The 12,230-nt window shown below is 39.6% G+C and overlaps 2 protein-coding genes across 2 annotated transcripts; both read right to left on the bottom strand.

Annotated features, from left to right (window-relative positions):
* Positions 1–954: 954 nt before the first annotated feature.
* On the bottom strand, positions 955–6,012 carry LOC130728401 (rhodanese-like domain-containing protein 4A, chloroplastic). Its single transcript, XM_057579866.1, has 4 exons — positions 5,363–6,012; positions 4,029–4,131; positions 1,710–1,961; positions 955–1,270 (listed from the first exon to the last, which is right to left on the bottom strand). The coding sequence occupies exons 1-4, from the start codon at positions 5,980–5,982 to the stop codon at positions 1,220–1,222; spliced, it is 1,026 nt and encodes a 341-aa protein (XP_057435849.1). The 5' UTR covers positions 5,983–6,012; the 3' UTR covers positions 955–1,219.
* Positions 6,013–7,104: 1,092 nt separating this feature from the next.
* On the bottom strand, positions 7,105–12,090 carry LOC130728400 (TPR repeat-containing protein ZIP4). The gene is made up of 5 exons (XM_057579865.1): positions 10,722–12,090; positions 9,443–9,632; positions 9,324–9,356; positions 8,463–9,080; positions 7,105–7,979 (listed from the first exon to the last, which is right to left on the bottom strand). The coding sequence occupies exons 1-5, from the start codon at positions 12,050–12,052 to the stop codon at positions 7,356–7,358; spliced, it is 2,796 nt and encodes a 931-aa protein (XP_057435848.1). The 5' UTR covers positions 12,053–12,090; the 3' UTR covers positions 7,105–7,355.
* Positions 12,091–12,230: the final 140 nt, after the last annotated feature.

The following is a 12,230-nucleotide window of genomic DNA, read 5'->3' as shown; positions in this document are numbered from 1 at the left end:
CAAAAATGACACCTTGGTTGCCATTGAAAACTCTACCTCCAGAATACACAAAAGCAATGACTTTATCCATCTTTGATGATTTTTGAGCTATTAGAACGTATGAAGTTTTGGAAAAAATTTGCAAATGGTGTTGAGGAGAAATCTGGTTCAGAGAGCTTGGTTTTATAGCTGGGGTTCGTAAATTAAATTTTTAATGCATTCGCAATAAAGCATTAGAATGCCTGTCAACACAGCATTCGCATACCTGCTTACGAATGGCTTGTCTCCTGTCTGCTTGTCACCCATCAGCTGACAACACGCCATTCCATGTCAGCCATTCGCAAGAAAACACTCGAATCCTTTGTCTCCATGCAGATTCCCACATGCACGTTAGAAAGGTACAGATTCCACTTTGTCTTATTAACATTCGCAAGGAATCTTACGAATGCTTACTATTCCTGTCAGCTCACTGAAAAAGCAACTGAAAAAGTATTTTGTCCTATTACCATTCGCAAGCTTTCCTTCGAATGCTATAACGTTCATGTCAGAAACTACCCCAGACATCTAAATTCATTTTTTTTCACCCCCTTTTTCCAATTAATATTATTTTTCACGCCATTCAGAAAAAAAAGCCCATTTTCACAGTCAAACCTGCAGGTGCATTGGGAACGTGTGGAATCTGGCATTCGCAAGAATCTCATCGAATGGCAGACTGAAAAAGCAAGATTCCATGTCAGTCTTTGTCTCAATCACTGAAAAAGCAATTTGTCTTATTACCATTCGCAAGAATCTCATCGAATGGCTACTGTTCATGCTGCATCTTGTCATTCAGGACTGAAAAAGTATTTTGTCCTATTACCATTCGCAAGCTTTCCTTCGAATGCTATAACGTCCATGTCAGAAACTACCCCAGACATCTAAATTCATTTTTTTTCACCCCTTTTTTCCAATTAATATTATTTTTTACGCCATTCAGAAAAAAAAGCCACTAATTCACTTCTCATTGTTTGCTTAAATTTTGTCACAATCACTGCATCTGTGATTGTAGTCAACCAAGGCTTGGCCGCGAGTTAACAGCCAGATTGATTCTGTTGGTACACTAAGGATTACACTGTCTCTAAAACAATATGAAGTAGAGAAGGAATAATTGTGAAATTAGAAATTAAACAAATTGACATTCACCAGATTGTAGATACCAGTTGAGTCTTCTATTGTGGAGATGATGGACACTCCAACATCACTATTGTGGCTTTGATGGAGTTGGAGATGATGGTGGCTTCAAATCTGGGTACTGCAGATAAAGATAAAAATGATGAAAGAATTTTCATTTTTAATTGAGAAACTTCACAAATATAAATGCTCACTGAGATTCTCTTTCACGGTTTAAAATCATACAAGCAAATATCCTAATAATAAAATTGATCAAATTTATAGAGAAGTTATAGTCATGTTCCATTTTTTTTCTCCTTATATTAGGGAGAAGATGCACAGAGAAAATTGGAATCTCCAATGTGCATCTCCCTCCTAAGTCAGATAAATTTAATTCATCCTTAAATTTACATAATGACTTCAACTGCGATACAGATAGCTACACTTATGATTGTTCAATTTACAATCACTATCAATATTCGATACTTTTTATGAAAAAGGATGTGTGTGTGTGTGTGTGAGAGAGAGAGAGAGAGAGAGAGAGAGAGAGAGAGAGAGAGAGAGAGTTGCGGATAACATACATTAGGATACGGAGAAGAGGAAGCTCGTGAACCAGTTCTCATTTCTGGCCCAGACTCTACAGACCTTTTCACATGACCATTTTCTGTCTTTTGGTTTTCAACTGTGGGAACTTCTAGGGACAAGGAACTCTCGTTTTTACTATCATTTTTCTGAATGGCTCCATTTCCATTTGTACTGAGTTTTTGTGAAGCTTTAGTCTTTTTCCTTCGATACATATGCAGAGAAGGGGGCAAAAGGGTATCCTGTATAGCCTGCAACCACAAAACCCAATGTATAAAAGTATAAATAAACTATTAAACTCTATTACCTAACTCTGAGCAAATTTTCCATAACCAGACACATGCATTCCTCACTTGGCATCAAGTTGTAGTGCGGGAAATAAATTGACAGCATTCGATTTTTTCATCCCCTTATTCTTTTTCGAACCCAAGCTCTGGAAGTGGCAAAACCAACACTAAACCAGTTGAGCTACATAAATAATTGTTATATTTTGCAACACAATTTTATTTATATCATTTAGCCTCCTCTAAACCTATACCCAGATCTTCTTCCCACTGCTAACCAAAGCTCCAAACCTCATATTCTGGCAACAGACATAACCAAAGTAAACAAGAAGAGCCTAAGTGGGATGTGCAAATTTCTTCTCCCCCTTTCCTTTTCACAAATACCTGAAGCAACCCATAATCAAGCCCGTGTGAAGATCCAAGTTGCGATGTGCAAAGATCTCAGATCATCCTTCCCCCTCTCTCTCTCTCTCTCTCTCCTTCTCTTCATCTTTCACCCCCAATTTATGGTAAAACTCCCTTTGAGTGGTTACCGATTGGGTTTCTGGGAAGGGGGTGGGGTGGGTTGCGGTGGTGGTTGGAGGTGAGTGGGTTTCTGGTTTTTGGGGTGGAGGTGGGGTGGGATGCGGTGGTGGCCAGCAGTCGGTGGTGGGGGTTGGGTGATGGCGGTGGAGCAGAGCGGCGCGACGGTGAGGCTGTGGATTAGGTTTCCGATACGGGGGTGGGGTTTGAGAAGGTTTGCAGTTGTGGGTTGCGGTAGGGATGAAGTGAGGTTGGGTGTGGGTGGCTGTTTGAGAAGGTTTGCCGTAGGGATGAAGTGAGGTTGGGCTGCGGTGGCTGTTTGAGAAGGTTTGATTTTGCAGAAAAATGAGATCTATGGGTTTGTTTTTGAGTTCGATTTCTGGTTTTGTTTCCAGATCTGAGAAGAGAAGCACAAATTGATGGAGCGTTGGAGGATCACTTCAAGAGCTCAATGAGTGCCTGAGGTTGTTCCCTGGTTCTTCACTGTATCCGCTAGCTGTTCAAAATCAATCCCTTTTGAGTTTTGTAATTTTGGCTTCACTCTCATGTTAAATTACTGGCTGGTACCATTGTTAAATTACGCCATCGAGAGTGTTCCAGACCTGAAGGCTTACCTAGGTTCCAGGTTCTCCTTGAAGTCTAGCATGAAGCCTCACGAGCTTAAATTCTAGAGGGAAAAGAGTTAGAATCGTTTTTAGAAATTGGGTTTGAGTCTGTGGGTTTTTGAACGGTGTTTTTGGCTGGGTTGTTGGAATCTCATTTCATGGGGTTGTTGTTTATTTTGCTTTTTCGTGTTGCTAAGGAGAGGTAGAAGATTGGAGAAGGAGATGGTTTGGACTATGGAGGTTGGTTCTGATTTTGGGTTTAGTTGGCTATGATGAAGAAGAAGAGCAAGATGTTGAAATCTGGGTTTCAATGTGGTTGGGGATGGAGATGGTAAACACAATGATGAGATAAAGCAGATGATGAAGAATTGAGAAGAACAAGGGGAATAATGATATAAATAAATTTTTGTTCATAATATAACTAATTGATTGTGCAGCTCAAATGGTAAAGTGTGTGTTTTGCAAGTTTGAGGTCTTGGGTTCAAATCCCTTAACCATTTTTCCAAGTTTTGAGTTTTATTTAATGACGTGTCAAATAGGAAAAAAAAAAAAAACCACGTCAGCCCCCTCCGTTAGTTTTCTAACGTTCCGTTAGTTTTCTAACGTCAAACTAATGGAGGGGTACTCGTTACACTGTTCTGTTTCATTGAGGGTACAAACATTGACAAAAATAGATGGGGGGTGTCATTTACACGAACCTGAAACATCAGGGGCACCAAATGCATTTAAGCCAATATTTTATAACTACATAGGTGCTTTGATAGAGAGAGTGAAGAATGCTAACTTGTATCAAACTTAAATGGTTTTCTAGGGTGAACAAAAGTATGTATTGAAATTAGAAAGTAGACAGATGTCGAATGCTTTCTGCTAAACAAACAACAGGCAGAAGATAAGATAAAGGACATACCATCCACCCTTGCTGGCCTCTGACTCCACCTTTAATAGCATAGGCCTCTTTGAAACCATTCTTGAATAGTAACTCAGCAGCTTTCATGGAATTACCGTCAAAACTACCTTACAATCAAAAGAGGAACAAGTGAGGAAGTATATATTAAAGAAATTGAAGTTAGCCTCACTAACAGTGTGATCATCATAATCTTAGTCAGAGTTTTCATTTTTCAATCCTAAGTAACCTGTAAAATGTGATGGAAAAGAAACAAGAAAATGCAAAGTTGCATATGAAGTTTTGGCCATAAGATCTCAAAGGCATTTTCTAAGCTAGAATCTGGACCCGTAGACAATGAGAATCAGGGAGAGGTGTCGGGCCAGAGTTCAAAAAGGCCCACTACATGGTTGGTTTATTCTAGAAGAAGGAAAATAGGGACAGATAGGGAAAAGGAGAATTAGTTAGTGACGTGGAAAGGAATCTTGGGTATGAAGGGAGAGGTGACGGGAGTGTGTGAGTCAGTATGAGAATTAATAAGTTTGTTAGGAGAGACTCTTCTCTCTGGTAGGAGCTGGGGCTCTGGGTAGTGCATACTCATCTGTAATTGAGCTTTTGCTCTATTTTCGTTCAATAATATTCTTAGTTCCTTCTTTTCATCTCTGGTTCTATCCGAACCATAGTTTGAATCATAGTCTATTCGCTCTTTTACAAGGATACACTAGTGAGAAAAGGATAATATTTTGAAAATTCCAATATAAATACAAGCTAACTATCATGTTCAAAGTCAGTACAAAGATTTCACATTCAAATAAAATCAAGTTGACAGAATAACAGTCAGAAAACTGGAATGTGACTACAAATTGTATCCCCACTCCTCCATAACACAGAATAGAAGCAATAGATGATGCATCTTGTTCAAATAGCAAACTTAAAACTTGTTCAGGCAAATTGAATCCCAATGTGAGAAAAGAAAACACAAACAAAATGTAAATCAATTAGCTAAATAACTTCATCTAAGTTTCATTTCTTCAAGCCCCATACTGTCCATCTTTTTTACAAAATCTATTCTCTAACCGTTTTAGATTTTCGCAGGTAAATCATATAAAGCATATCTAATCACTGTCTTCTAATGTCATTTAGAAGCTATAAAAGCTAAAGAACTATTGGAAATACTAGTGTTCTTCAAGGATATGGCAAATTAAACAATCCAGAGTAGATTATCAGACTTCAAAATGAAAAACTTCACATTTTTCTCTTCCCTTTCCATGATTCCAAAAATCCAATTACCTTTTTCCACTTCAATGACACATGATTTAGAATTCAATTTCAAAGATAATACAAATGTTACAAATTACCTGTCCAAAACACATACAACAGTGTTTGGCGCATCCTTGAACCTCTCCAAAACCTTCCTCACAAACCCATCTTCATTCCCCTCACTGAACTCAACCTGCACCACTTCCTTCTTCAACATCTTCAAATTAGGTGACGCCAGAAACCTCACACTCTTCCCATCCCTTATATCCAGAAGCTGCGAATCAGGGTCATCCCGGAGCTTCCTGAACGCATCAATGGCCGACACAAACTTGCATTTCTTGAAATACTCCTCCGCCAGAGGAATCGCAATCAGCCAGATGAAGGTACACCCAGCAACGAAAAATGGGTACCGGTTGAAAAAATCATCAATGGTAACCAGAACCGTTTCCAAGCTGATTTTGCCTGCTTCTGAGTCAACCAGAGTGGGTGCTGAGGGTTCAACAGCGAGGGATGGAAATGGGGTGAAGAGGTTGATCAAAGAGAGTGAAAGGATTGGATTTTTGAAGAGGTTTTTCTTGGTGGAAGAAGAAGATGCAAGAGGTTGAGTTGCAGAGTGGTGTGGAGTGTGGTTTGAGAGAGGAGAGAAGGGTTTGTGGGTTTTGAAGTGGTTTTGGTTGCAGAGTGGATAAGAAGAGAGGAGGATGCTCAGTGAATCCATGAGAGGGGGTGGCAAATGCTTACACCATGATCTTCTCAGAAGGATAAAGTGCTTTATATCTTTATTTTATCATTACCATTATTTTATTATCATTATCTTTTTTTTAATACAAATTATTAATTTTTTTTAAAACTAAATTATTATTATTATTATTATTATCATATTCATATCTATCTTGTTCTTATATTGGAATCTATAATGTAAGGTGTGTAGTTCAGAATTTCAGATAATAAAGTGTGATGTTAAATTGAAACTATGATTATTATTATTAAAATTAAAAAAATTAACTAATTGTTTTTTTTTAGATTGGAAACTAAAAACAACAACAAACGCAAAAGAAAAGATGGCCTAACCCTTCTCCAGCACGCGAAGAACCTCTCTAGGAGGAGTTATCCACGTTTTCAAACTCGACTTATCATTTAACCTCATCCTAGCAAGAACATTTGCAAGTTTGTTTAACTAATCGTTGTTACATCATATATAGATATTTTAATTTTCCACCAATAGTAATTATATATGAAGTTCCTTTTATGTCCTCTGTTTTAGCAATAAATTTTAGAACATTAAAGCTTTTTAATAAAACTAAGGAGTTATAAGGTTGTTTATAAGTAATCCACTATAAATAGTTGTTGATGTGTCTCCGAAGGTTACCTCAACCATATGGTAAGAGTTAGAGGACATAAGGGTTTGGGGGGAAATGAGTGAAGAGTGCAGGGTTCGAACTCTGAGGATTACTAATTTACTAACAACTAACATTCACCTATAAAGAAAATAGTCGTTGTTGATGTAATGATTTTTGGTCGTAAATTGGTCCATTTTTTTTTACACTTGGAATAACAAAATTGACCCATTTTATAACTTCCCTATAAAATTACCTATTAATTGATAGTTTTAATACTTGAGAATATTAAAAAAAAATGCAAATTAACCATACACAAAACGGATGTCAGTCACAGAAAGTATACTTTGGAACAGATTATGAAGTCAATGCTTCATTAGTAATACTAGAAACAACCTTTGCATTCTTAACTGTAACTTTTCAGATCCTGGAAGATGTTATGATCTCAAGCATCATACTTTCACTGAACAATTAATGGGTCATATCTGACAATAGTATGTTTCTTTTGGATGACCAAAATAAATGGGAGCATAAGATATTAACATGTTTTGTTGGTCAATTAGTTTCTGCTATGCTTACTCTATATATATAAATTCAACAACAAGGACATGGCAGTCAAAACCAGCTCATATGATCCTTATAGAACATTCTCAATGAAAAATCAATATTATCTACATTTTTATAGGCTTCTTTCCTATACATGATATGTATGGATTCTGTAACTGCTAGAAACTGGATTTGAAATTCATGCATATCAAAGTTTTTTCTCCAAATTCCTAAGGAGATCTTCCATGCATGCTTTGTAAGTTTCCATGCCTGGAACATGATTTGCAATGTCCAACCCCACAGTCATCCATTTCTTCCCCATTTCAAGCTGACCCAACCTCACTGGCACCGCTGCTCGGTTCCACGCAGTCATGGAAAGCCACTTTCCTTCTTCAATCGGATACTCGCCTTCCTTTAATCCAACCATTATCCCCTTGGCTTGCTTGTACATGCTATGTACAACATCGTCATTGTTATCACCCTTGTGAATGCTGGCAATGGCTATGAGCTTGCGGACAACAAGAGCAATATTCTGATAATCTGGAACTGGTGATGAAAGGAAAGATGAGAGGCACTCATTTAGAGCAAACGTGGCTACTTCGTGATTAGACCGCGGTCCCTGTGAGGCAGAGAGGCCAATCTGAAGGAGGTGCTGGGGTTTGCAAAACTTTGAACTGGCAAAACTTTTCACAATGAGGAGTTGTGATCCTGAGTTATTGAGCCTGCCTTGTATATCAAATGCACAGAAAGTGTACATGAAAAAAAGATCAGGCTCCATGGAATTAATCTGGTCATCGTTAGCAGAGTTCCCAGATGAAATTGACTTTAGCATCTGCATCCACATAAGAGTAGAGCAAGATAATATCCAACAGAGCTGAAAATTAAAGTATGAACTTAAAAGGGTGGTATTTTATAGTATGATACAGCATTTTAGGCATCATGTCAACTTGACCCATTTGCAAAAGACTAATGCAGCGAGCATTATGTAATGAAGGATGTTGAGATATATTCAGATATGTTATGGTTCTGTAATTATACACTAGGACAGAATATATAGTTGTGATAAGATATTTCTCTGTTATGACAGATTAGGATATGAAAAATTTATTGTTTAGAGTTTGTAGTAGAAGCACATGTTTGGAAACTCGTTCAAAAACCTTGGTAAAGCTAAAATCAAAGTGGACAGAAGCAACTTCTCTTAGCACTAATAAACCTCTATGAACTTAGTTTAAAAATATTGTACTTCTAAATTAATCAATTATCAATAAACTATTAAGAATACTTTCACTTTCAGTAAAGGAAACAATTTGCATACCTGCCCCGCTCTATCTAGCAAATGTGCAGCTTGCTTGACTTCAGTTTCTGACAAAGCAGTCTTCCTTTCAAATTCTAAAGCTATCATTGATGATGCTGAAAGCACTAACGATTTACAAACCATGACATTGTTCTCAGTATCAGACTCTTTAACTAGAGCATGAAAATTTGATGCCAGTCTTAAGAATTCGGCTGACAGTTCATAGTTCTTATCCTGCCCGGTTTTTCTACCGAAGTTCCATGAAGTCACAGCAAACCAGTTGCGCTCCCGTTTCCCAACCTCCTCTTTTCCAAAGAAGCAATCAGGACCAAGCTCAGATGCTCGTGTATGGGCGCGTTTTAAAAATTTGAGGACTTGCTGCTCATTACCTTGTTCTTGAGAGAGGACTGTTACCAAGGTGCGCAAAACTGTTACTTCTGCAGTAGGCATGGACTTTCCTGAAGCATAAAAGTTTAGCATACTAGATAGAGAGGCAACGGCAACTGTTAGAGCATGGCAAGCAACAGCTTCATGGGCTGAAAGTGAGAGAAATTCTGGTTGAAAGTCAAGGCACGCAGTCATCGCTTCAATTTGATTAATAGCACCTTGGTGATCTTTCTTTTGGAGAAAAATTTTGAACTGAGTTAAAACAAATGAAATGTCAATATTAGTAATTATGTCATGCTAATTATAAACATTATCCTGAGTTGTAACTAGCTTAAAGTATTACAAAGGAAATCTAATGTGAAGTATCTTCACAGAATCCAATTATCAGTAAGAAATATAAATTTGTCTGATGTTTTCGGCCATCTATATTCATGTATACATAATGTTTGACACATAGAAGGAAGCACTAACAGATGTGTAGAGATAGAGATGTACCTTAAGAAAAGCACAGACAATGTTGGGTTCAAGCTGCATATGGAAAAGCATGGAATTATTTCATATTCGAAGGAAAGTTAAAGCAGCAAATTCAAGATTGTAGTTGTCAATAACAATACCTTTTCAGCCTCATTAATGTATTCTTGAGCGCGATCCAGCTGCAAGAGACCAAGGTGGCAGAGGCATAAAACTCGAAAGCCCTTGGCTCGAAGTATTCTATTCTCTGTGTCATATGGAATGTATAGCATAGATTTTTCAAAGAGTTCAGCACTGGTCTCGTAGTCTTTTGATTGAAAACTATCAGCACCACTGAAAATCACGGAAAAATATTGTGACCTCATTTGAAGAGAGATTCTTCCTAGATATTGCCAATTCATAAGTAATGCAAATATCAATCAGGTAACCGATATTAAAGCTTTGAGAATGATATCCATTAATGAATTCTGAAAATATGAGAGGGAATATCTATGTGCTTCAACCAGGAAAATAGAGGGAATGTTCATCTTCTTATTTTGAAAACATGGAAATAGGATTCTCTCAGCAGGATAAAGAAAATAGAGGTCATGAAAAATTAAAATACTCTGATAGCAGCAGATAAAGCCAAAAGTAAAACAAAGCTTAGTCTCCTAGGTAGTGGTTATCTGTGAAGACTCCATTGGATAGCAACAGAAAAGGATCATCCTAGATTAACTTAAAATGTGCCATGCGAAGTAAAGAAGATGATGCAGTGCTTAATAACATAATCAGTGCAGCTGCAGGTATATTTTTGCGCTAAAATCACACACATTAACACTGCATAGGCATACTTATGGTTGATCTCTCACCTAATTCTTCAATGTTTGAGACTGCTGCCATTTCAAGGTTTACTTTCTGCAGTAGAGCTAGGAATCAGGGAGAAAGCACTAAAAAGTGACTTATTACTTCCCCACTGAATATGATTTTAACTATATCTTTCTATCACACTTGCATAGACTAAAATTTCTCACGAGTCAGAGGACACACACAATAAGGAAGCTTAATGCTCATGCAGCATCCACCAAACATGCATTCAGATCAGTAATAGTTTTGCATCACATCAAAGAAACAAGGAAATGAATAGGGAGTTGCTATGTTCTCTAACATCACTTGAACCATGAAAGCTATCCCACAAAGCTGGCAATTTGACCACCAACAAAAAAACTTTGGTCCATTCAATCACACACTAACTGCATATTTTCTTGTGAAAACATTTAGGGTGGAAAAAATGGAAGATAACACAAATTCAATTCAAACACATCCAAATTTGAAGTTTGACTGTTAAAGACAGACCCCGTAGTTCATATTGCATAGGGCACAAACCACATTCAAATATATGCAACTACAGAAGAAACAGATTAGGACTGGATCAAAGAGTCATACCAATTCCACAGAATAGCATGCATTGCCACCCTATCCTTAGCAGCTTTCTCTCCTGCAAAGAGCGCCACCACCCTTTCATCAGACACAAGCTCAGCCACCACTTTAGCCCTCACTCTTCCTCCTTCACCGCCTCCACTACCACCAAGCACCCTATTCGCCACCCTCACCGCAGCGCCGGCACTGACATGACACCTTCCCAACAGCCCCAAGAAAACCCCTTTCGCCGTTTCCGCCCCGGCCGTCCCCGCCGCAGTAAAATACGCCTCCACCGCCGAAACCCAAACACCCTCCGGAATCCCTCGATCAATCACCATTCCCCTCAGCTCCTTCTCCGCTTCAACATGCCTCCCCAACCCCAACCACGCCTTCATCGCCAGCACCGAAAGGCTCGGGTGATCATCACCGCCATCAGCGGAATCTCTCAGAACCTTCACACACTTCACCACACTCTCATACTCCTCCTTCTGCAGATGAATCGCGGCGATGAACCTCAACACCTTCCACCTCAACCCTCTGATCTCCACCTTCTCTTCCCGTGTTCTCGCCACACCTAATCCCTTCTCGCAACCCTCCAACGCCTCGTTCATCAGCTTCAGCGCTTCACCCAAATCGCGATTACTCGACAACGAGCTCTTGCCAAACGCCATGAACTGCTTCGCGAGCTCCTTGTGATGCTCGCTGCAACCGAATAGCAAGCCCTTGCTCCGATTCAGCAGCGCAACCGCGAGGTTCGGGTCCCGAACCTCCCACGCGGTTTGGGACCGAGCTAGATTCAGGTCCAGCAGCAGTTTCCGCTCTCCGGCGTCGGAAATCGAAGCGACGTCGAGCTTCGAGACCAGATCGGTGGCTCGCTCGAAGCATTTCGCGGCAAGGTCGAATCTCCGGAGGTTGTGCCATATCAAACCGGTCTTGTAGTAGAACGACGCCGCCTTGATCGCCGGAGAAGGGACGCCAGAGACTTCGCCGGCGATGGAGAGGAGGTCCGCGGTGATGTGACGGAGTTTTGCGTGGGTTACGGCGGCAGCTTCGGTGGTTGACGGGGAGGATCGGATGGTGGCGGTGTTGGAGATGTCAACGCAGGCGTTCCAGAGGCGGTAGCTGAGTTTCCAGATCAGAAGCTTGAAGGAGTTGGAAAATGGAGCGAGTTGACTCAGCTGAGTGACGAACCGACGGAGTTCATCGGCGGCGGTGGCCGGCGGGGGTTTGTCGGTGGAGTGGGCTTCGAGATGTTTGACGGTGACCTCGATTTGTGAGAGGAGACGGTGGTGGTCAGCCTCCGTGTCACGTTGGATTTGGCGGAGCTCCGGCGTTGATACCTCGGCAATTCTCATCTCTTTGGCGGGAAATTTTGAATGACTGGTTTTCTTCCCTTTTGGCCTTTTTGCCCTTTCAGATAATTTGGTCTTTTAAATATGTGATTTGTTTGTGTTTGCAAAAAAAAAATAAGAAAAAAAACTAAGAATAAAGGATTAAATACATTTTCAGTCCATTTATTCTTACTTATAGGTG

Source organism: Lotus japonicus, chromosome 1, assembly GCF_012489685.1.
Source record: "Lotus japonicus ecotype B-129 chromosome 1, LjGifu_v1.2".
Taxonomy (NCBI): Eukaryota; Viridiplantae; Streptophyta; class Magnoliopsida; order Fabales; family Fabaceae; genus Lotus; species Lotus japonicus.
This window is presented reverse-complemented; position numbering and strand designations above follow the sequence as displayed.